The sequence below is a fragment of the Plectropomus leopardus genome, chromosome 17, assembly GCF_026936395.1.
Source record: "Plectropomus leopardus strain MGB_pleo_1.0 chromosome 17, ASM2693639v1, whole genome shotgun sequence".
Classification (NCBI taxonomy): domain Eukaryota; kingdom Metazoa; phylum Chordata; class Actinopteri; order Perciformes; family Serranidae; genus Plectropomus; species Plectropomus leopardus.
The window spans coordinates 6,523,734-6,550,217 of record NC_142192.1 but is presented as its reverse complement, the minus strand read 5'-3'; the positions used below and the strand labels follow the sequence as shown (position 1 = coordinate 6,550,217).

Sequence of the window (26,484 nt, the reverse complement as noted above, 5' to 3'; positions counted from 1 at the left end):
AGAGTCATCATTAAGCAAATGTGCCGTCCGTTGGGAAGTGTGTTATCAGTTTGTCAGTTATGAAACTGCTGACCCCCGTTCATCCAGACTGCATACATTGTGGACATGCTTAAACAGAAGGCTCAAAGCGTTATATTACTGTGAAATCTGACAAGTTAATCTCACGTACTTTGTTAAAAATCTCAGAAAATAATTGCTTTGAAAATGACAAGTAAATATAATAATAGTTATTAATAAAATTAACTTGACTGACAAGCGAAATTAAAATACTACTACTACTACTACTACTACTACTACTACTACTACTAATAATAATAATAATAAAACATTTTATTTTTAGAGCAGTTCTCAAGGGGTATAGCCCAGAGTGCCTCACAATAAAAATGTAACAAGAAAGGAAAAAAGACAACAAGATCAGACAATCAAAAGACACTTAAAGATAAACAAAATATAGAAATGAAGGTAAAAAAGTACAGAGACCAATAAGGATAGTAAAAATGAGAGAATTGATATAAAATAATAATTTATAGATTTACATGAATTTATTACTTTATAAGTTTCAGCACCCTCCATAAACCGAGTCAGTCTGACTTAACGAAGTGTTCACTCAGTCGAAAGTTAGAAAACAGATTGCCTTACATAATTAAGGTAGGCACAACAAAGAATGATTAGTATTATTTCTTGTTTTAACAAAATGATAATCTTAACACAGGGCCAAAGTGTTTGTGGAAACTAATTAAATTTTACAATCAAATCTAATCCCCCTTTAAGCCCTGTGAAATAATCTTTTAAAAACCAATATTCAATCATGCTTCAGTCAACTTATAAGCTAAGTGAAACATTCCATCAAACTATGCATATTATGCGTATGCTTTAAACTGTAATTACACATATATATATCTGTATTCTGCTGGTTGGTTCTCAAATGTGTTAACAAAACAGAAGTTTACAAAAGTCGCTAACACTTAGAAATAACAAGTGAATTTAACGTGTCATTTTTAAGCTGCAACAACTTCACAAAATCAAGTAAATACAAAAAAAGAAACTTTACGATTATATATAAAGTAAATGTAACTTATAACTAATGCCTATATTTATTTACTATTTATTTTTATTGTTTTTTAAAGGAAATAATTGGTTTTCTATTTTTTTTTTTTGTTTCTAGTTTTTTTTTTTTTTTTTCACAAGCTCAGCTTCTACATTGCCAGGGGTGGAATAGCTACATTTGCACATCGCATAATTGCACATCCGTAATAATATTTAATTGATTAATCAGTTAACTTATTGTTAAACTTTTTTTGTTATTTTCTTTTTCTTTAATTTTTGGAAGCAGCTGTACTTTTTTAAGCATATTATTTTTGTTGCAGCGGTGGCCTATTGTGCTCCCTCAGTGACAATGCCTGGAGCTATATTTATTGTTGCATGTTTTACTGTACTTGCCTTTCGTCTTTTTTCTTGTATGTTGACCATGGTGTAAAATAAGATTCCCCTTCGTGGAATAATGAAGTTAATCATATTCTATCCTTTCTTTTGTATCATAGTGGACAGCATGACTTGACTATAATCAGCTGTTAATTGTATCGGTTGAAAGACTTTAGTATTTTGAATAGGCAAAAAGCAGAAACACTTTTGAGTGAATGTAATATATATTTTTTAGCTTGTAGTTCGCTCTGCTTTACTGTGATGTTATTCAGTTTTCTTAAATTCCATTTTGGCCCCTTGTCTGCATTGCTGTCACAGGGTCTTTGTAAAAAAGAGCCTGTCATTTTAACTGGTCCAATTTTGAATAGATGACTCCTCTTTCATCAATGTGCTTATTGTCAGAGGAACGTACAGTTGATTCATCACTTAGTATGTAAGCAGCAGCAACAGGCTCAAGACTATACTCGAGTGAATCACTGCGGTCCCCACTGGAAACCTGCAAATGAAAAACTGCAGCTTGTTTGTGTCGTTTCTGGACTGAATTCATTTCAGTGCTTTGTTCAATCCCAGATGCAAAGTCATCAAACAAAGTCCGTTTTAGCATCATGCTCTCTGAGCAGCTGTCTACAGGCCGGTGTGTTTTTAGATTTTGTTGGTGTTCAGGTTGTTGACATCAACAGCTGCATGTGTCCAATGCTGAGTCAGGGACATCACGCCGAGCCCCTTCATCTCTCAGCATCTTTGAAGCCCTTTGAGGTCCATCCCCGAGCCTTTGACAAAAGTATACTCAGAACATGTAAACTCCTGCTTCAAAGTGTAGTTATGAAATCAATGCACAGTCTAACTTATACAACTAATGACATAATATTATAACTACCTGAGAAGTGATGTTAAAGGGGAAGGGTGTCCTTTTTTAAAATTCATGTTATTCCTATGGTCTAAGACAACAACTCTCTCCTAAATCCAAACGCTTGAGTGCTACAACTCAAATATGTAATGTCATCATGGGTATAAAGTCTGGAGCTGCTTCATAAACAACAAAATGGGAAAGATGTGATAAAATGTGTTTCCACTGCAGGAAATCAGGCTAAAACTTAGAAGGTACATTCACAGGAACGACCTCGTAGTTTGGCCCCTCAGCCTTTGTGTCTCCATCGCAGTGTGGGTCCCACTGGATTCCAGAGAGGACGTAATCATGAGTCTTCCTCTTCTTCCTCTGCTGGGTTTCATGCTGCATTCCTGTGATGTCGGAAGGTCAGAATTTCTGACTTGGGAAGTCGTCCCTCTGACTTTGTTTTGTTCATGTGCTTTGAGGTTTTAAAGTGGGAACAACATGGAAGCTGCAAAGAAGACATGTTGCTATTTTTATATATGATTTTATTTTGTATTTATATGATTTATTGTATTTTTATATATTCATATTTGTGATCTATAGGTCACTCTACATGGAGGTGAGTTTCAGTGTTCACTCCGAAGCTCTTCTCGGAAAAGCTTCTGAAACAACAACATAGAAGACAGTAGGCTGAAAATTAAATTCCTGAATATTTCTACAGCATTTTTGTTCTGTTGAACTGTCTTACATTTGTAATCAATCAAAATGAACATTCACATGAGAGGTGGATGACCGTCAGAGGACCACAAGTGATTTTTCATAAACGGCCAATATCCATACCCTCGAGCTGCCCTTGTCTCTGATCAGGATTTAGATGCTGAAAGCCACATTTTTTTCTGGTGCAGGATGACGTTTGGAGATTCATTCAGACATGCCTTTCCCTCTGTAGTCCGTCTGCTGCTGGAGAGCACGCTGCCGGCTAACTAAGTTAAGATTCTCTGTTAACTCCTTCAAGGCATCTCCCAGCACGCAGGGGCTATAGAAAGCTTGTGTTTCAGTGACGGGTTAACTGTGAACGTGCATTCATCACACAGTGTCCACATGAAGACTTGTCCTTCCACACAGAGCTCAGCGTTACTGCTGTTTTCACGGCCAGTTGCATAATAGCAGCACTAACCTTAGTTGCGCCTTTTAACCCTTAGCCTCTGGCAATAGAGCAAACAACTCTAGTGTGCCATGACTAGCGATGTCAATGGTTAACCATTTATCAGTTAGCAATGACAATTTCATTTAACCCTTTGAAACCTGGAGCGACATCAGTTTTCTTGTGCTACTTTCAGACGCATTTCACAAGTATTTAAAACTTTGAACCCTGAGTAAATTGGTGGGAATTCTTTCAAAAACAAAGGCAATGAGCACATTGTAATACATGTTTATTTAAGAAATTATTTTAAAAAAGATAGGGAAAATGTCTGGGGAAAACAGCAAAAAGCACGGGTAAAACTATATTTACATGATCATAATCACGTGATGTTGCAAAAATTATTTTTAAGCACTTTCTTTCAATAATTTCTGTGCTTTGTTTTGTTTTTTGTTTGTCCCACAAATTGCATGAAATTTTTGGGTCATTTCTCCTTTTCTTGCTTATGGTCTTCTTACGATGTTTTTTAAAAAAAAATCAAGCCAATTTGCCCAGGTTTTTAAGGGTTAATGTCCTCATACAGCCTCAGATTTCAGACCTGAAAAGGCAGTTTTGTTCGTTTGTCTGGCACATTCCATGACATTTGTAGATTTTGATTTTCTTTTTTTCAATCAGCTAGGGAAAAATGTCCGGACAGCTATTTTTAAAATGATCCTAAATAGATATTTTCAAATTATTAAACAGAATTAATATAATTCAGGTCATTTTGTGTGTGTTTTCTTTTAATCTTTTCTCTTTTTTATTTCTAATCTTCAATTAATTTTCTTGTCCTTTTTTCTAATTTCTTGCAAATATTTGAGTCAATACTTCTTTTGTTGCTCTTCCCATGTTTTTAAAAGAAGTCAAGCCATATTTTAAAGGGTTAATGTTTTTTTTTTTATACAAAGCTTGGGATTTCAGACCTGAAAAGACATTTTTGGACTTGATTCAACTGTGCCTTGTCATCCGCATTACGTGCAGGACAGGATTATTCTTACAGACTTCATTATGCCCCGATACGTCCCACAGCTGTAAAGTTTTACAGCTTTAGAGTAAACCGTCACTTCCTGCTCATTCATTTCACCGATGGGCATCCAAAGTCTTGTAGTCCTTTCTATTCGCTGGCAATTAAGGTGTGTGTACACTGAGAATATATGCATGCGTGTTTTCACGCTCTTTAAATCACATGCTGTGAATCAGGTTGATGTTCAGCCATAAAAGAAGGGCTCCTCTAATGGGAGATTGTTCTCCCTGTAATTGCTCTGAGTCTCGGTTTTAAGAAGTGTATGGTCTACAGCTATCCATTCGCTGTGATGTGTGTGCTGGCCTATTTATTACAGTGCTATATGGGCAGACAGGGAGGTGAACTTTACTTCATCTTGTCCTCGGCGGGGGGAGGCAGGGACTCAGTGCGGTCATTAAGTGTTTGGACAGTGACACATTTTATATTATGTCGCATTGGATTTGAAGTAAAACAATAACAATGCGGTTAAAGTGTTGACTTCCCCCTTTAAGGGTGCTTAGGGGCATTCACAGCCATAGAAAGTGAGCACTGTGCCCTTTTTAAACATTGCCCCACCCCCAATATCAGAATAATATAAAATGGCAGTGATCCTAGACATACAAAGGTTTTTGGGCCAAACAGTGGAATGATCTTGACTGGTCAAGTCAGTGACCTTAGTCTAGCAGAGCGTGTTACAAAAACCAGACCAAAGGCAAAAAGATTCATCAATGTCTTCCTCCGGAAACCACCCTGAAAAATATTTTTTTCCACAATCCACCATCATAAAAGAGACGTCTAACAAGACACCTCCAACTGCAAAGAAGAAATACATTAAGATTACATTAGATAAACTTTGTCCCACAGCATCAGGCATCAAGGCTCAACATCCAATAAACAGCGCACATTCAAAACACGTCTGAAAACAATACATGCACATCTGTAAAATACGACTAAAACTGTTAAAATTAAGGTCGACAAGGACAGTGCACTGTAAAAGAAACTGAAAACGTTAGTGCCCTGGCAGCCTCAAATCTTCTAAGTTGACTGAATTTGAGAAGACAAGTTGAATCAACATAAAATGACCACAACTTATCTTCTCAAATTGGGTCAATTTAAAATTTGAGTTAAGGTTAATAATAATATTTGCATCCCATTTGCACAATAATCGTTCACGGCATAATAGAAATAATCTCTCTCTTCCCATTTATACTTAAAGTTGCTGCTCTCTACTTAAAGTTGGTGCTTGTGTGTTTTCATGTGTAATTTTAATGCTTTTATTGAGTGCTTACCTACTTTTAATAATTGTTCAATTCTTTAGCTTGTGCATATGTGCATGGTTAAACGGTGGGTGTGGGCAACACAGTATTTCAATCCGTCTATGTCCTTAACATACTGCAGAATTGACAGTTAAGTTGATTTTGACTTAAAACAGTTTCTTTTTACAGTGTGTTAACAGGTCAGGATACAGTGCCGCTTTTTAATTTGTTCAAAAAACAAAAGTCAAAATTATTTTTTGAACAACTAATTTTAAGTCAAGAGAAAACTTTCACCACCAGTCCCTCACTACTCTGTCCAGTGGAAACATTCATGTTTTTCAGTATATATATATAGTTTTTAATTCATCTGTTTACAGTATTAACTGAATATCCTCCAGAAATGTGTCTCCGTCTGAGGCGCTAATAACCTGTGATTTCAAACGAGCTAAAAGCTCGACTTTCACGTTCTCCTTCCCTTCATTCCTGCTTGCTCTGGGGTTGCTTCAATTCACATGCATGACTTTTGCTCCAGTGCCCAGGCATAGAGTGTATTTATTATTCAGTATGAAAGATTAACGTTGCTGATAGTTCAACTGAAGATTTCTCTGTAGGTTGCAGTTACACAAGTGTACATCTTCACTTGTGTCTCTGGTCAACAAAAAAGATTATTTTTACAGAACGAGAAACAATTTGAAAAAAATAATTTGCCCTTTAAGGAATCAAACACAGGCAATGTTTTACCACCCATTCAGCCATACATTGGCTCAAAACCGTCATTACCGCTTTGTCCGATAAGGGTTTCAAAGAGCTGAACTCTTAGGAGATCTATGCAGAATCCCGGTGGCCACTTGAAGAGTTTAGACTGAAGCAAAACAAATCGGATAGCAGCAATCCGCTCTGTTTTTCTGTTTTCTGAGGTGTATTTCACACTTAATTGGCCAGCTATGAGAGCATGCCTTTGAGCCAGACCTGGGGTTGTGTGGGGCTTTCTAGACATTCATATCATAGATATCTTTCTTTGACTGACTTAATTTCCCAAGGTGCATGGCTGGAGTCTGCCTCCCATAAATCCCTTCTCCTGCCAGGGTCTGAGCTCGGATTTTCAGGCACTCTTTTTGCAAGTCTATTTACAGAAATGAACTCTCAGAATGGACTATAGAATATGTTACATTTCAAATGGAGATGGGTACAGTGGGACTAAAGTAGCTTCTCAATCTAACAGACCCCTTTCAACTTCTTGTTCAGGAGTGATGGATACTGCAGTGCAGAGCTGTGATCTCTTCCTGTTTTTTCCAAGTAAAACTAAACTGTGTCTGTTTCTCGAAAGGATGTTTGGACTTCATGGATTCTGATTGATAATGGCACTCATAATGCAATGCTAACCTACCTTTTTCAGTTCACATTTCTCTAGTCTATTTAATTAGGCCCTAACATAATTTGATCCCATTATTTCTGCTGTTAGCTCATCGTAGCAACTCAATAAATGTAATTCTCTGAACTAACAATGACCCATTGAAAATGTCCTATTACGCTCTTAACAGCTCCAGCAATCCCAATTAATGTGATTTTCTCCCAGCAGTATAGAAAATGTATATCCACTCCATAGCCCAAAGTATGTGTACATGCTGCACATTACACCAATATCTGATGACTGAACATCTTATTTCAATACCAAAGGCAATAATATGCTGCTGTAATGACCTCCACTCTTCTCTAAAGGCTTTTTTTAATGGTTTGGAACCTGGCTGCTGGGATTTGCACTCATTTTGCCCAGAGAACACTTGCCCAGTGTGGACAAAAATGTAATCATTTGAATGAGACCATTTTGTTGGATTGCCAATGTAGAGGGCTTCAGCCCAAAAAAAAAAAACAAGAGAAAAAAATAGGTTTTTCCAAAAGGTTGGCTCTGGCTCAACCATTGGCACAAAATGTATTTAGTGGAAAAACTGGACATCTGACTCCTTAGAGGGTCTTTTAGTGCAGCCAAACTCCAAACAATATTTTTTTAAGAGACTGAAATGTTATAATTAATGTAAATCTGGGGTTACACATGGTTATGTTACCAAACCGATGCTGATGCTTCGCAAGCAACTTGTCAACAAACAGCACCCTCCTGACACTTAAAGCGGCCACGCTATGAGAATTAACTTAACAATATTTAAATGTGAGTTAAATAAATTCACCCCCCCCTTACAGTTGTGATGAATGGGGACCAAAACTGTTTTTGTACTAGCCTGTAAACATGTTTATTTCTGCTGGAGAGTTGAGCATTTTAACATGGAAGTCTAGGGGATTGACTCACTTTTGTAGCCAGCCTCTAGTGGCCATTAGAGGAACTGCAGTTTTTGGGACTTTTGCATTTATTTATTTTTTAGCCCTGGAGGTTGCTGCTTGAGTCTGACAAGCTCACAGTGGAGGCTAGACTTCAGGGAGTCACCGCTCTGGGCCAAGGAATAGTTTGGTGTGGGACGCCCCCCCGCTATAAACCACAACGCCACTGGTTCAAATCTGGCAAAAAATGCCTCAAGAAATAAATGTAAGACATAAAAATAAGTTTTTTAACGGATTAAGCAAAGGAAAACAATGGGTTACATATTCAGCTTTAAATTTTATGGTTTTGTGACTTTTAAAAAGACCCCTGTTTCCAGTCTTTTGAGTTTCCAGTTTGACATTTAGGAAATAAGCTTAGTCACTTTCAAGATGAGAAGTTGATGAGAAAAATTTATACAACTCTTATGTCTTAGTTTTGCATCTTGGTTGCATCAGTAACCTGTAAAACCACAAACTGTCAATTCCACACTCGGTTTGTGTATGAATGAAGGAAAATGACATCTAATTTGCTGTAATTAGTCAGATTTAGGGGCGCTGGTTTCTGCAGCCTAATGATGTACTTTCCTCAGCTCATTAATTACAAATGGGTTTTAATATCGCCGACATCTTATTTTAATGTATTCATGTCTCTCTCTCTTTTTTTTTCTATTACTAGACTTCCAGTGGGTTCAGGGGGATGTCTGTGAAGTGCAGCTCATGGTCTACAACCCCATGCCTTACGAACTTCGTGTGGAGAACATGGTAAGTGACAATTATTACACCTGAACTTGGTAAAATTTGGTAAAATTTTAAATATCTAACCGTTGTGAAAACAGGAAGTTGCAGTCATAATACAAACTGTCTCTCTGCACCCGTCTACGGATCGCAACAGGGCCAGTGATAATACTTGTAGTCATCTTTTATCGCATAATTAAGGTCCCTTGAAAGCCTTTTAGACAGTTTAATACCGTAATGATTGTATGAGATGGTGAGAACAAACTCCCCTGGCCCCTGACAGTAAGAAAACATTACCAGGGAGAAGCCCCCCTTCCGTAGAGCGATTACTTTTATAGATTCACACACCATCCTGTCACACCAGATAGGCTCTATATTGAGGTATGCAGGAGGCTGTTTGCTCTCCTTTTCTATGCAAAATAAAGTTTGAAAATAGCCATCATACATTAGGCAGTCCCATTTAATTGTTTTGTTTAATAGCTGCTTGGCGACTGCAGCTTTTTAACTTCAGACCATTTTCTTATTAACCCTTTGAGCAAATGGCTGGGTTTCTTTCAAAAACATGGGAAAAAGGCAATAAGTAAATTAACACGAAATGACCCAGAAATGAGCAAGAAATCAATAAAAAGTACAAGAAAAAAATCTGAAAATTAGCACAAAAAAAGAAAACAAAAAAAAAATCCTAACAAAAAACCCAAAACTAAATTTAAAAAAAATAACAACAATGGGAAAGTAAAAATGAAAAAAGACAACAATTATAATAATTATGATCATAAAGATTATAATTATTTTGTGAAATCATTTAAAACATATAATTAAGATTATTTATAATATAAAGTTCTATGGACTTTTTGCCCTTGCTTTTTTTTTTTTAATTCTAAATCAACTAATGTCTTGCAATTCTTAGTACTTTTCTTGCCAAGTTGCTCTCTGCCTTTTTTCCCCTATGTTATTGAAATCAACCCAGTGTGCTCAGGGTTCAAAGGTAAAAAAATACTTGTAAAAGGCGTCTGAATGAAGCACGATAAAAGTTATGTTGATCAAGGTTTACTCTTTGAGCAGACTGGTTTAATTTCTTTCAAAAAATATGGGAAATGGAGCGAAGGCAATGAGCAAATTAACAACACATAGCCCAAAAAAAGCAAGAAATTAGTAAAAAGTTACAAGAAAATTACCCGAAAATAAGCAAAAAAAGACAAGTAAAAAACAAAACAAACAAGAAAATGACTGAAAAAAAGTGCAGAAAATTGAAAAAAATAAATAAATAAATGTGTATATATATATATATATATATATATATATATATATATATATATATATATATATATACATATATTTATTTATTTATATATTCTTTTTTTCTGTAGCATTATTTGAAATATATAAATACAATGATTTTAAATATATTTTTCTGGACATGTCCTTGTGAAAGGCATCTAAACGCAGCACAAGAAATCTGATGTTGAACCAAAATTTTTAAGAGTCAAAAGACCTTGTGCAGACCTTCACTTTTTTCTAATAGTTGCACTATTGTATCACAATCCAGGGTGCAAAATATTTCTAAATTCCCTTCTTCCTGCTCACTGCGGTGTCTGTTAATGAATGCAGTGATGTGGGGCAACCCTGAAATGCAAAAGAATCATGAGATTTCATAAAAAGCCATCAGGGAGAGGCCATATGTTCAGCTGTTAGATAGCAGCAGCACACACACAGAATCTCACACAATCTACCTGTCAAAAGTGATGTTACCTTTAATTATTGTCGAGAACAAATTGCCGTGAAAGTTTCATGACGGAGTGTGAACGGAGACAGTGGCCTCTTAATTGTGGCGACTGTCTCGGAGCCGATGCCAAATGGACTTGGACAGGTCTTGCTGGTTGATTCAGCCGCCCTGCGTCGTGTGATAACGGCACGTGCTGTTACATGTGGGCGGCCTCTGGTGTGCAACATCTGGAGAGTGTTTATACTGGAGGAGTAATCACCCAGCAACTTGTCTCTTAGGGTGCGTTTGTGTACGTTAAAGCTCCAGTGCGCCAAATTTGTGTCTGATAAATATTATCTTACTGATCCTAAAGTGTGGCCCCCAACCGAGAAACATGTTTCATCCCTTCAGTATTTGACTTTTACCATTGAAAATAATGATTCAGATCTTAAAAAGCAAAATACAAAGGCGTTCCAAAAACATAGAGAATTATTTCTCTTAAACAGTTTTTTAGCCGCATCAGTCATTTTGGATGCAGAGTTCCCCAGGGTCTTGGAAAACCTGGTAAAGTCATGTAATTTTACAGTCACATTTTACAGGCCTGGAAAAAATCATGGAATTTGTAAAAATCATTGAAAGTCATGGAAAGGTCTCAGAATTTTGTTGTGTGTTAATTGTTTGTAATCTTTTGTGGATAACCTTCCAGGTTATTTTACATAACATCATTTATTCTCTTTAATACGTGTCAGTGTGTGACGTTTTGTTATTAAAGGTACGTTACTTCATTGTCTCCCTGCATCCTGTTTCTCCCTTCATGTTATGCCAATTAGCTGAAATTATGTTTCAATAGAGATTGAATCTGATATATTTGGAAACACATTGGGCAAGTGGGACAAGAGTTGTTTTTTTATTGTCATGGGTCCTTGAAAAGTCATGTAAAAGTTTTGTGATTTTTGTCCATGAAAATATGTCAGAATCCTGTGGATGTTGTCCTGTTTTGGAAACATGCTGTGTAAAGTCTACCGATATGGGGCCTATTTTTTGAATTATAGTTGATCGGTACAAAATCATAACAGCAATTCTGATTAATTATATCATTTATTTGCAAAAAATCCATCGCAAAAAGTTCATATGTGAGGATTTTTTGCTTAATATCATTATAAATTCAATATCTTTGGCCACCTTTGATATCCCTGCCACCCATTTACTCACCAGAAATACGTCAAAAGACAGTACAAAACATAAATATATAAGGAATTTATCAAAATCATTAAAAAAAAATTACCGATTTTGGTAGTTTGCAAGAAACAATTGGCACACAATACCATGTAAATATAGAAGAAACAGATGTGCAAACAAGTAAAAGTTATGATTTAAACTGAAAGAAAATCCACCATCGGCTATTCTAAAATGACTCCAATACATGTATGTGTTGATTAGTAACTTTGACATAGTTTCTTCTTGTATACATTTTCCATTCCTTTTTTCGGAACATGACAAAACATATGAGATTTTTGAGTTTAGCAGTTTGTATTAATTAAAATGAATTAATGTGTCATTGAGGTGCAACATGCACATTTAAAGAGGTAACTTACCCAAACAAAAGAGGAGGGAGGGCTAAATCACGCCTACATGTGTGTTGAATTAGCAAAAAAAAACTTGATCTACAAAAGACAACATTTTTGGGAGAAATATATAATGTCTTAGAGCCCTCCTGCATTATATATGTATATATTCACAAGAACGCAGAAAATGAAGTGTTTGATGCTCAAAATTTCTTGACAGAGGAAACACAGACCCCCCTAGTCTGTATGAGTCCCCCCTTGCCCTTGGTAGTAGACAAGGCTATGCCTTTTTGATGCACTGTTAAGCATTTTATTCCTCGATCCGCCATAATTATCTAGTCTGACCTCATACTGATCCCCCTTATTACACTGCCCATTGCCATTTTTAACACAAAGTGACGCCCTTGAGCCTGTGTCTCCAGACAGACAGAGAGGCTGATCCGACAAGTAGGAAAAAGTATTTACTATTTTCTAACATTTTGAAACAAAAGCACTATTTAAAAAAAACATTTAACAAATTTGAAAAATTGAAAGAAAGAAAAACTAAGAAATAGAAACATTGTAGCATTTTTGTTCTTGATTGTTATAGAAATTCTTAATTTTCATGAGCAGACTCAACAAAAGGACTCTAATGGGCCCAAACTTGCAAACGCCTTGTGCATGCACGTGATCGATCTGAAGTTCCCTCTGAAGTTCTGGGAGGTACAGTTGTTCGCACAATATATAAGCTGCCTGTTGAGTCACTGTGAAGTGAAACAATCAAACAGACAAGGTCAATAAGTGACGAGGATGTCATTAACTCCTCCCACCTCCGGTTGAATCGATGAGGTCACAGATGGAGTTTGTGGCACCTCACAGCTCCACGGCAGCTGGGAACCTCAGGTGGTGTTGTAGAGTCACGCAGGTAGAGACAGACAGGGTGACGCAAGCTGCCAAGAGCTCCTCTGTACTCCAGACAAAGTGACTGCCGTTAGACCGCAGCAACCATCTATCGGCTGTACATAAACCAGCTCTATGAAGCATACTGACGAACACACACAGACACACACACACACGCAAGGTCACTTTTCCATCTTTCGTCACCAAGGTGACCTGCTAGTTTGGCAAGACGGGCGCTCCTTCTCAGTCACCACACGACTTCAGCACTAATACCCAGCTTTGTTTTGTGCTTTATTGATTTTCCATTAAAGTGGTGCTTTCTACCCAATCCTCTACCCCCACCCTTTCATTTTCAGAAGGGTCACCGTCCGATGCGCCTGTCTCCCAATACACAAGTCTGGGATATTTATTTGTTTTTTCTTAAAATGACAAATCATATTTTTAGTTTTGTCCCTCCTTTACTGAACTTACATAAGCTGAGTTCCTGTCAGTAAAGGTGGATTGTTTCAAGAACACGGGAAGAAGGGGATCAGCAACTGAAGAAGAAATGAGCCACAAATTAGCAAAAAGTACCAGATAATTACTTGAACAAAAAAATACGGGAAAGCTTAGAAAAAAACAAACAAACATGTTAACAGGGAAATGACTTGAGTTTGTAATAAGTCTGTAAAATAATTAGAAATTCTCAATCATGATAATTATGAAGATAGAACACTTAACATTTTCCCTGGCTGTTTAAATAAGGAAGAAAGAATAACTCTAAATCCACAAGTTTCTTATAATTTTTGCTTTACTGAACTTAGGAATAGCTTATTTTAAGAGCGTGGCAAGAAGGCAGTCAGCAGCCTAAGAAGAAATAACCCATAAATTAGCAAGAAGTTTGTAAAAAAGTACCAGAAAATCACTTGAAAATTAGCAACAACAAAAAAAGACCAAACACCAAACATGTGAAAGCTTAAATAAAACAACAAACTATTTTTTTTATAACAAGTAAAATTACCTGATTTATAATAATCCTTCAAAATAATTTAAAATATTCATGATGGTTATGAAGAAAGTTTTTTTCCCTATCTGATAAAAAACCCAACGGAAGTTCAAAGGTCAAGGTTTCAAAGGGTTTGTAATGAAACAAGAAAATACTACATATCATCATGCTGTATGAGTCAAAATAATGCTAAAAGAAATCTGTCTTGAGCATCTCTTTCTTATATAGTTTATCTTTCTCTTGTTGCTGTCTGCTGCAGTAATGTGCCGGCACAAAGAAATAATCATAATCACATCATTATCACGCCGTTTGTTAAAGCAAAAGTAAAGTTTAACTGCATACTGTCAGTATTGAACAATGAAGTTGATGCAGAGCGGCTCAAACAATACAACGCACACACCCTAATCGTTATTGTTAGTGAAACAGGCTAATTAACCTTTTTAAGACTGAATGCAAATTAACAATTTCCAATAGGTTAACCCTGATACTTCTGCTATTCAAAAAAGTTGAGTAATGGCCACAGTGAATGCAAGAAGAGTTTAAATCAAAGCCGAGGCACCTCGGGGGCTCAGCTCTTCGGCAGCTTTCCCTCTAGTGAGGTAGTGTCTGCTGTTGGCGATTGATGCAGTCATTACGTCACCTCAGTCTGCCTCGTGCAACCAGGCAGTGTGTTCTGGGAATGTAAATACAGTTATTCTGAGGGGGAACGAGTGCATGTTCAAAGAAAACCTGAAAGCCACACGAAGCAGTTTCTGACTACAAATGAGGCTTAGCTGATATGGCCTCCTTTTGTCACTGCAACCAATTTGCCAGCTATACATACAACCATACATAATTGTGTATTTCAGTTGTATTCAGTAATAAAACATTTTCTATCAGATTAAGCTGAGGTGGTAGTTTCACATGATGTAATTAAAGACATTTTTTTAAACACATTATAAAAAAATTAACTGCATAGATAGAAGAAGTCATTCACGATCCATTTCAATACCTTAACCATCACCATTTTTCAGGTTAGGAATGATAAATTATTTACCAATAATTTCTTTGTTTGTGTATAGTTGCAAACAATTTGTGCAAATTGACCCCACTCTCAATAGACTGCTTCAAATATAGGAATGACAACTTTTAGGGACTTGAGCTGAACCCGCTACTTCCTGCTTAGCGTTCTGCTACCTTGAATGGCGATAAATGTCATTGAACTGATTGGATTAAATCTCGACAGTAAAACAAGTCATTTTGCGGGGGTTGTGGTGCTCAAAAAAACAAACAAAAAAAAAAGCACTGACTTACAGACAGACATGTCTTTCGCAATTAAAGTCACAATGTTACAAAGTCTTTTTTGGTCCAATGGCATTGTGTGTTGGGCTTTGAAGTTGTAATTCCATAGCTTTACCACTACAAAAACTGGCTTCAAAGCCTGGCACACTCTTGTAGTTATTGTTATCAAAATGACTTTCTTGGAAGCTATTTTCAATAGTTTAAAAAGTTGAAACTGTTGCTTTCCTTCCTATCAGTAATGATAACGCTGTATTTACCAGTTTTATTAGTGAGATCTGAGAATGTGGTGACATCACCAAAACAAAGTCTGACAGGTCAGGAACCAACCTGTCTGACAGTCTGGCCGTGTTCGTAGATCTCAGCAATTAATTTGGTGAGTGCAATGTTATCATAATGATATCATAAAGTTGGAAGAAACCAAAATTATCCTTTGAGCAATTCTGTCATGTAATTGGTATTTCTGATTTCAAATTCCCTTCAGAAACTTTCATCAAAGGGCTCAGAATTACCCTTCGGACAACCAAGATCTCCCAATGCATAAAAACCCTTGGCATTGAATATTATGGTCTGTGCAACGCCCAGTGGGAATTTGGACTGCTGAATTTGAAACCTATCTTATCCCTCTTCTCTCTATGTTGTGACCTGTTGGACTTATTTTCAATCACTTCTCAGGCACACATGGCTCAAGTGGCTATTTACCATGGAGAGCAATTTTCTCTGATGGGAATGGCCATCTCATGCTGATAGAGATTTAATCTTCTAGATATCATGGGTAGATTAAGATGATGAATCACATGAAACAGTTGGAGAGATACTTCACGCTGAACTGTTAGTGGAGAATCAGACGGCTGCACATCGCTCTGTTGTTTCAAAGGGAAAACAAAAGAAGGCCATGTTAGCATGGAGGGCACAAACAGATCAGAACTAAGAGATCTGATTGTTTGTGGATGTTTTATAGTCAGTTTTTACTGGTTTGAAATAAGTTGCTTTTTGTGATGGAAGAGTTTTTCAAGGTTTTTTTTTACATTTTTTTTCTCTACATTTGGCAAAAACGTTCACTTGGACTCAACAATGAACTGATTAGTTTTTTTATGGTCATAGGTTAAAGGTCAAGGCTACTGTGACCTTGTCCTTTTCACTCTTGTGAAGGCGATATCTCAAGAACACCTTGAGGGAATTTTATTTAATTGTGCACAAATATTTACTCGGACTCAACAATGCAGTGATAAGATTTTGGTGGTCAAAGGTCAAGGTCAATGTGACCTTGCCTCTGTTTTATTCTTGTGAATCACAGCATCTCAAGAACACTTTGAAGGAGTTTCTTTAAAATTGACACAAACATCTTCTTGGACCACAGTATCTCAAGAAAGCTGTTAGGGAGTTTCCTCAAATGTCCATGTGGACTCAGTAAAAGGTCAAGGTCACTGTAACTTCACAAAACATATTTTTGGCCATAGCTCAAGAATGTATATGCTCATCATGACAAAACCTTATATGAATGTCTTATAGAATGAAATGATGACATTGTATATCCAAAAGGTCAAAAGTCAGCTTTACTGTGACATCATGTTGCACTGTAAAAACACTTTAACCCACCCTCATAACTCAGGAACAAAAAGGGAGAAATTTTGGACAAATACTTATTGATATGTGTGAGGCATCCATGTTTTCACAGACATGGATGTCAACTGTTCGCGAACTTGACTGGTTTGTGGAGGCATACAAACCTGAGGTGGTAATTCTAGTTTATGTCTAGGTTATGTATAACAAGACTAGATATATAACAAAAAAAGCACACAAAGTTTTCTCACTATATTTTGTTCTTGCCGTTTCATCATTTTCTTCTCATCATTTTCAACTTTAGTTTTGATGTAAAGTGGCGTATTACTTCTGTGTCTTTCAAGTCTAACTGGAAGTGTTTGTTTCGACATATTTATTACAATCATGCCTCGTCCTATCTTGACTTGCTTTCAGGGTTTGCTGACATCTGGAGTGGAGTTTGAATCTCTGCCCGCTGCGCTGTCCCTGCCTGCAGAGTCTGGCCTGTACCCCGTCACTCTGGTTGGCGTCCCACGTACAGCTGGCAACATCACTGTCAATGGTCAGTTGGTCTGAAAACATATTCCAATACTCAGATGCTGCACATCATAATGAGCTGCTCAAATTTACTGTGATTTCTGTTGGACACACAGCAGTATCAGAGACACAGTTTAGCCTTGAGCATCACTTTCAGCTGGTCTTCAAATCATCATCCATTCAAGCCAAACATCTTCTATATTCTGCATTTGGACCCAGGTTACCACACGTCAGTGTTTGGTGTGACCAGTGATTGCCTGTTGGAGGGCCTTCCCAGTGTGAAGACTAGTGGCTGTTTGGTGGAGGTCATCCCCTCTCTTCCTCGTCTGCAGCTCAGCACATCACTCCCACGGTCAGAAACTCCCTGAATCTGTGTGTTTTCAAGGTTTCAATCACTGGCTAAAGCTAAACGCCTACACAATAGGTAGCAGGGCTACAGATTTGTGTTCATGCAAAGTTTAGGAATACCCACAATGTTTGAACAACTAGATAACTTGATCATTTTACAAGTTTTCAGGGCAGTCTGTAAGGACATAATTTCTCTTTTTCCAAAAGCTCAATACTGCAGGACATTGAATATAGAATTAAAAACATGAGGTTTAAGTGCTTACCGACAGCTTTAATAAGAGAGAGTTTACATTCGCATCAGAGAAACTGATGTAATGGGACTAAATGTATAAAACTGTGGACACAAGGTTGTCCCTGCCTATCTAGCACAAACGTGGGCCACCTTTGTCTTATTGGCTACTACCCTGGTCAAAAATTCATTTACATTTTTAAAAATAATTTACACTCAAACCATTGTGCCATTAATCAGCAACTTCTCTGATGCACTTACTGTATATATAGATATCATGGGATGTATAGCAGCACTCACATGGAGGCGATAGGGGAATGAAACATTAAGTAAGCAATAAGCTGTTATTTGTTAGGCAAATTTGATAACTTCAAATGAAAGTTACAGAAGTAAACAGGACTAAATATTGAACCTCAGTAGCCTACCTTTTGAGTGCAAGTACTTCTCAGATCATTTTAGAAAGCTGAAATAAAACTTGTGTATTCTATCAAGAAAATTGCTGCAGCTGTGAGCCGCCGGGTGATAAACCGTGGTCAAACAAGCTTCTAGCCGCCATCTGAAGCAGTGTCATAGGGCTTTTCCATTGGCACATTTGTCTACGTTGAGATAAGCCGTGCCGCGTCGATTTTTTTGTTTATCATCAGTTTAAACTTGCAGACCTTGCAGCCACACCTGAGATGGATCATCTCCATGTATTCCTCTTAGCCACTCTCAGCAAGGTGAAGGTCCTGAAAAAATACTATATAGTTATCCTTCATGTACTCTCTGTGTTATTTTATGGACACAATGCTGAGTTGTACTTCATCCTCCTGGTAGACCTGACCTGTGAGTTTTATTTTGCCAGAAGGTTATCAGATAAATCCTAAATATTGCTTTCTGATGTCTGTTCTGATGGACGGCCTCTGAGGCAGACAAGGGTTTTAAAAGATACATATATGCAGTTTCTGTGGTCTTTCATGAACATGAATAAATACTTACATAATATAAATAATAACAATAATAATGATATAATAATAATACAATATTATAGTGTGTACTGTCTTTGTTTAGATATTGAATACACACACATATATATATATATATATATATATATATATATAAGCCTATCCTTGTACTGTTTTATTGCTCACTGCATATTTCTCCCAAATATACAGCCTTATTTACTGTGGTTACCATGGTTACTGCAGTGGCACAAAGCATATCTGCGTCTTGTCGCGGTAACAAAAAAAAAATTCTAATGATAACCAGCCTTAGAAATAAACAAAGTTGTTTGTCACTGTCTAAAATAACGCAGTAACTTGAAATTCCTTCTCCAGAATAAAATGGAGACGATAACAGCGTCTTCAATAAACGGCAAAAGACAGAGGAGGAAAAAGATAATATAGAGATATAATAGGCTATTTTAACATCTGTGGACTGGGACAGTAACTCACCACGGTGAAGTTTAATACACTGTCAAAGTCTCCTGCAGTCTAACACTTTGTTAATAAAGCAGCCAGCCACATGAGACAGTTCAGGAGGAGAGTTAGGGTCAGTCTGAAACTCCAACCAGAGACGGGAGAGCGATTATAAAAGTCACTAACATATTGAGGAGCGGTGTAAAAATGAACTTAATTCAGTTTTTTATTCTTTTTAATATTTAACAGGCAGAGCAGGAAGCATGGAGCAAGTGGCTTTGACCCAGAATGGCCCAAAAGCCATAGCTGGCTCATGGACATGCCTGATGGGATTTTACACAATTGTCACTTCACATCATGGAAATTTCGTAAAGCAGCCACTCTAAAGGGGCACACACACAAGTTGTGTATGCTGCACATGCTATGCACTTTTTAATACACCCTGGGAAAACTGTGATATAAACTAAAATGAAATCTTTACATGCATTTTTTTTTGTTGCAAAACATTTGAAGTCATGTACTCCTGTTGAGACCTCTTGGCTTCATTTTGGTCCTCGGTAAGTGAAACATGTGCTCAGTAGAATTGAGGTCAGGAGACAGACAGTACAGACAAGAACATTGCACTGTTTGGGCTGTAAAAATATGAAAGGGCAACGAGTCCTCCGCTGCTCACCCGCGATTGATGTGAACTCCCTCACACACCGTTAAAGCTCAAAGTCAGCACTTTAACCTCACAGCTATTGTTTCATTTTACATCCATTGTTCTCTAGTACAGGGCCAAAACTATGAAAAATGTGTCACTGTCCTACTACTCACTGACTGCACTCTCATTGGATGGTGCTGATACTCCCATTTCCTCACAAGTAACAAACGGTAAATGTTCAGCAGCGTCACTGGCCTGTTTTTTGAGTTTGTATACACAAGTCCTATCAATGATGCAGGATAATATACACACTTTAAACACTCATACACTAAATTACTAACCAGTTTGTGTAGAGTTATAAATTGAGATAATACAGACTTTTAGTTGTTTAGCATTCACACAAGGTCAGTGTGTGCAATTATAGTTGTGCTGCAGGGTTGGAAGTTTCAATGTCATCAACATGCTTAGTGCCGTGTTTGTCTTGTTCTTTTTATTTATTTATTGTAACCTTATAAAATGTTTATGCAGTGACTCACATTCATTAAAAAGAGAAGACTAAAAGTGGCTGAAAAGACACATGTAATCTAATAATCCTGTTGTAACCTCACAGCCAGTATTAAAACTCATCTGTTCATGCTGAGCAGCATTTGATTCAAAGTAGCAGTGTTTCGGTCGCTTAAAACAGGGGTCAGGACCAGGTTTGTGGACTTTAGCTTAATTTTAAAATAAACAGAAACCAGACCTCAACCCCGACCCTAAGATTACCTGTGGCCGTGGAGATAGGTCTATAAAGATTATAAATGCAATGTGAAACTTTGCGTTAAATTCAGATTCAAAAAGGACTTTAAAATGAAATATAACCCCAGGTGTTTGTAAATCAGAACATTGTGAGTGGCAAAATTGAATTTGCCACGTTTGAACAGTTATGATTTCGAAGTGGCTGTGACTATACGAAGTATTAACTTAATGAATTAAAGGACAATTAACAATTAAGTACAGCAAATTTAATTCAAACACCACCAAGGCGCTTGTGCATTGAAACACTTAACCCTTTGAAACCTTCGCACATCGGCTTAATGGTGGTTGTTGTTCACGCTATTACATGACGTCATCAAAGTCCTTATGTTATTATTTTGATTGACAGACACCTAACAGCAGAAATTCCATATTTTGTGTTTTAAATGCACAACAAACCAAAAAAAAGTCTGCTTTTCATAACTCATAAAAAACAGCAGATAACGTAACATTTTCATCTGAAATAGCTGCTGTCAGCTGAAATGTCAGAGTAGCAGGTGAATTTGTTTTCATGTGCATTCTGTCTGGTGAAATGACATCCTCAATGCAGTAAAAGAAGGAAACATAAGAGGAGAAATCATGGGTTAAATTAATACTAGTAAAGGTCCCTGCTGGAGTGTTTAAATCATTCTGACAGCAGAGCTGCTGAAAAATCCACTATTTAGGTCATGCCTGTAAGTACAGCACTTCAGCAGCTTTTGATGTGGAAAATCTTTTTATTCTCCAGTGTTGCAAGAGTACCGTGGCGGATACACCAAGCAAAGAGAATACAAATGCAATACAGTATGCGGTCTCATGGGCGCTCTCACTGAGTCCACAGGTAGACCTTCAGCTCTGACCTCAGCTGAAGAGGTGCCTCATTGACTTCTCGGATATCTTTTTGCCTCCAGCATGAAGCTGCATTCCCCACAGATTTTTTCACATTACTAAAATAAGTGTTAAACATGAGCTTTAATAATTTCTGGCCTTTTAAAAAGGTCAAGTGGGAGATCTATTGCATGCCCTCACTTGTGCTTTATAAAACAGTTTTACTGTGAAGAGTTTAAAGCAGAAAAATATGTGCTAAAATGCTATCAATGTGAATATGTAGAAGCATTTACATATTTTAGTTTCTTGATTTAGAAAAAGGTTTTCCATTATTGCTCTATAACAGTTCTCAAAATGCAATGGAAATGTCTAACATTTCGAAGAGTTATGTTTGTGTTGACCCACTGTCAAGCATAGAAAAGTTGTATAGGCAGTCGGTGATGACTCTAGCCTCAGGCAGAGTGTTTGTTGCATTCTAAAATTATGAACATGTGCATGTATAATGAGGTATGATGAAGTTATAGAGAGCATCCGCATTGATCTTTCACACTCTTGTATGTTCCCTTTTGCTCCAGTATTTGCATTACTTTGCAATAACAGATGCCGGCAGCTCTTTAAAACTCGCAGCATCAGCTGCGGGCGTTTCACATTTTGACAGCTGATGAAAATAGTTTGCTGTGATGTCACTGACTGAGATGTGGCCCGAATACAAGAAGACAGACATTTAAAGTTCACAAAGAAAAGCATAAATGGAGCTTCCACACGTTCAGCATTTTAACTACAGCCAAAATGAGGTCCGAAGGCAAAACCCACAAATCATTCAGCGGCGCTCTCCACCGAGGGAAGAAAAGCCATCAACAAATGATGTTCTAGCTAATGAGATACCATAAAAAACATTTATCATCTTCATCAACCTCCAAGAAAGAGCATTTAAAACTTTATCTGACTTCACACACCTCAAATTGACCAAAGTTGATTAATGCTTGAAGAATTGTTCTTCAAATTATGACAGAGGTAAAATGGGACTGTTTGCATCATATCAAATGAGACTGGCTTTCCCCATTTCAGGCCTTATATCTCTGGAGTTGATTTCTTAGAAATCTTAATTCATTATTGATTCCTTTAGGGAATAAAAGCAAAAACATCAGTACATTTTTTTCCCTTCTCCACAAATCTAAACAGGTCAGCCCACACGCCTCTCCCGACGTCCAAAGAGGAACTGTCCAGCACTGTGTCCGTCCAGCTCTTTAATGGAGAGACCCAGCAGCTGACCATCACCTTGGAGAACATTGGATCTGAGGACATTGAGACTCTTGAGCTCACTTCTAAGATAATCAGCACCAAAGGTTAGTGCCCCTATTTGATGACTAACGTCATGTAGTCTTGAGTTCTCATCGCAAATATTAATGATTAAATGAACAGGAAGTTGTGTCAGTACAGTGCAGCAGAGAAGAAAAGATGACAATATGTTGATTTTTAGTCAGTAAATTTAATTTATATAGCATGTTTCATGCTACAGGCATAAACTCAGCGTGCTTCAAATGGCAGACTTAATTTCTTGTGGTAGAGAATTCCAGACGTTTCAAGTAGTTAAGGTGGGTATCCAAAATCATACCCCAATTTTTTGGGTTTAACAAATAGGGGAGCTAAGAAAGAGTGAGTCTGATGTCTCAAAGCCTTCGGACCTACTAAAAAAATCTCTGTTTTGCCCTCATTCAGAAGTAAAAGTTTTTGGCCATCCAATGTTTGATATCAGCAATGCATTGGATGAGATCATTCACTCGGCTAAAGTAGCCAGCAGAAACAGAAATGTATAACTGTGTGTCATAAGCATAGGAGTAATATGAAATCTTGCTCTGATGAATAATGGACCCAAGTGGGATCAGTACAAATTAAAGGGACTCCATATGGAATACTGTCTGTATCTGATTTGAAGTTACCAACAATAACACAAAAAAATCTTCCAGTAAAATAGAAAGGCAGCCAGTTAAGAACCATGTGTCTGGATTGTTTAGGGTGCTGATAAAGAATTAAATAGTCAACAGTATCAAAGCCTACACTTAGATCAAGAAGAACCAGAATGGAAATGTTATGGTATTCTGAGTTTACCCTAAATCTAAGCTTAACCCTAACCCTGACCTGACCTGTTAACATGAAAAACAGAATGATAACATCAAACAAATTGTTTTGTGACAGATGGTTTCTCAAAAAGTTCTCAAAAACAAATGGATCAAAATGACTATTTTTTAACAATGATATAAGAGCATATTTGAGACCTCTTGGAAAGATTCCAGAAAGTAGGAAGACATTAGCAATCTAAAAGACCTTATCTTTCTAACATCAGTAGAATATAAATAAGGTGATGTCATGAACGGAGATGCAAAGAAGGAAATAATCTATTGAGATGATTGATTTGTACTGAGCATTTGTTATCAATGCTGTTTCAGTCAGGGAAAGTTTTTGATGTACTTCATCACCCATTGAGTTTGTGCTCCAGCCCTTTTGCAGTCTGCATGTCCGCTTTACAACAGAGGTCACTACCCGTTGTCTTTGGTTGCACATCTTTCATGCCCCTGTGGCTTTTCACTCTGTGTTCCATCTCTTTGTTCAACACCTGCTCAGGTCCTCAGATCTCTGCACCCTGACTGGCTGTGTCCGTGTCTCTCTCCTGCTTTTTTTTTGTCTTTATAGCACTGTCTTTGTGGAAAAAAAAACAGCTGTGTTGCTAAAATAGGCAGCAACATTTCCAAAGCATTCAACTCTATTATCTTCTATTGATGACGCAATAAATGACAAATCGTGCTTTTGAAACTCTAGGGCCAGTGCTACCTGTCGTCAGCAGTCCAGCAATGTCATAAACAAATACAATTTAAAATCCCACTCAATGTCTATTCACTGACTAAAAACCTCTCTGTAAGAGAATTGTAATAGATGCCGTGAAGCATTAGTGTTGAGGATGTAAACTACCTTTTTAATTTGACCTTGGTGGTTTATTTATGTTGCGCTGGAGCACCAAGCTAACACTGATTTACATCTGATTTCAGGTGTTTGTCAGGGTTCTCTGGAAACTGTAGGTTAATGGAAAATCAGGGCTAAAATCATTATTAGCCATGCCAATACCAGTCAGTGAAAAGCAACAGTCGGCAGATAACATTACCAGCGCTGATGCATTGGTAAGGCACCTTTTGAAAGCAACATTTTTGGTGCTTAAAACCATTTTGTTGTTGTTTTGTCTAATTGAAAAAGCACAACTTGTGCAGGCACCCCTTGAATTGTATGTTTCAATAGGAGTCCAGTGTTTCTAATGGCATTTTATTCTACAGTGTATTATCTTTAAGGCCCTGACACACCAATGCAACGGTCACCCTTGTTGCCTCCGTATGTCCCACACTATCGGTCCTCATCAGCCCTTGTCTACCTTTGTCGGCCCTTGTTGGCCCCTACTAGCCATTTTTCAGCCGCTTCAGCATGTTGAATTGGCATCAGAGACAATGATGCTTGTCAGTGAATGAAATTTCTGATTGGCAGTTCAGCTGTTGGAACGAGAAGAGAAACAGAAGTGTGGAAAGTAAACAGAGGGCTAAAGACAAGAGGGTGGAAGATCAAGAAGTCAAGCAGTCTAAGTAATAGTTGAAGTTGCAGTAGTCCGAGTCGTCTAGTCACATTAGTAGTCTAAGATGATGTTTATGGTGCAGTCACGTGAAATTTTTTGACATAGACCTAGGCAATGTGAGGCTGCACAGCAGTTGGCTTTCGTCACCGCCAGTTCTCTGATGTTGGATTGGTCTACACCGGAAACTGTAAATGTCTCACCAATCCACCCACACAGAGACCTCTAGTTAAAGAGTTTCAGACCTGCTGTTGTTGAAACCTACCCAATTGGACCATACAGAGAAAATAGCACTGCATTTGCTCTGATTCCACCTTGGGAATGCAATAGAGTTGGGATAAACCCAAGACAATTCTGTTTTTGCTAGCCACTTGTTATACCTCTGCTCTGAGCAGCAGTTCGATCACACAGTGATGAGCAAAGGAGGAGTGGCTGGGAGCCAATATATATGAAATTGATTTGACATTTTCAAAATAGCCTCAGGGTTCTTTGTTTAATTGAAGACTGGATACACTAACATATCCTCTGTCAAAGGGTTAACACTCATAGATCCAGCCTTATGGGGCAAGATCTGTCAGTCTTTCACTGCTCAGATGTATATTTCTCTCACTTTTCATGTGGTTCCCTCACAGGCATGTCAAGAACTCTCTTTGTTGTGTAAAGATGGGAAAATATTTGCTGACCAGCCTCAATCTAGACTTTATGGCACAATGACAGTGTGGTAAAAGAATTACTGTGTCTCTTGTTGCCTGGGAACTTCTGTACAGAAGCCCCATCAAGGCCTCGCTCTAAGGTGGATAAAAAAATAGCCTGTCAGTGCTACCTATTACAGAAGTCTAATTAAAATTGTCTGAGATCTGAAGACACTCATCCAGTGATTCTACCTCTCAGAGCCTCCCTGCTTCTTACATACCCTACTCCCTGCTGGCTGGACTCCAAGGTACAATGTAGTCTCTCTAGTTAACAAGAGTTCTCTTTGAAATGGAACTGTTGTTGTGGTTGTTGGAAATGATTTAGGCTGCAAACATAGTTTTGCCTCCAAGGGAAAGTTATTTTCAGTGTTGGATGAACAAGCAAAAAGAACTGACTTCTCTAAGCCTAAATTAGAAAAACACCATCTGTAGTTTTGCTCAAAGACTTTTGGCAAACACTTTAAACTTAAATGAATGTCCTGGAACCATTTACTTTGGAAAAATATTATAATTGTAGTCTCAAAGCTTCTATTTGCTTTGTAAAGATACAGTGGAGTAATGGCATCCTTAGCAGAGAATGAAGTCAAGCTACCTCTCTGTGAGTGTTGTGATCTGAGCTTCTCTGTGTTTTGTTTTGGTGAGCAGCACATGCATGCTAGTGCTTAGTGTGTATCCTAATAGCTAGCTCATTGCTGCCACTTATACTGCGCTCATAAGGCAATTACCACTGATACTGG

General features: G+C 37.5%; 1 protein-coding gene across 3 annotated transcripts in view; it reads left to right on the top strand.

Moving 5' to 3' along the window:
• trappc9 (trafficking protein particle complex subunit 9) overlaps positions 1 to 26,484 on the top strand; it is a 250,147-nt gene that overhangs the window by 41,392 nt on the left and 182,271 nt on the right. For all 3 annotated transcript variants that reach the window (XM_042506370.2, XM_042506368.2, XM_042506369.2), the window contains 4 exons: positions 8,680 to 8,765; positions 17,125 to 17,251; positions 17,446 to 17,578; positions 22,628 to 22,791. In XM_042506370.2, coding sequence (XP_042362304.1) covers positions 8,680 to 8,765; positions 17,125 to 17,251; positions 17,446 to 17,578; positions 22,628 to 22,791 — 510 coding nt within the window. The remainder of the gene's footprint in view (positions 1 to 8,679; positions 8,766 to 17,124; positions 17,252 to 17,445; positions 17,579 to 22,627; positions 22,792 to 26,484) is intronic.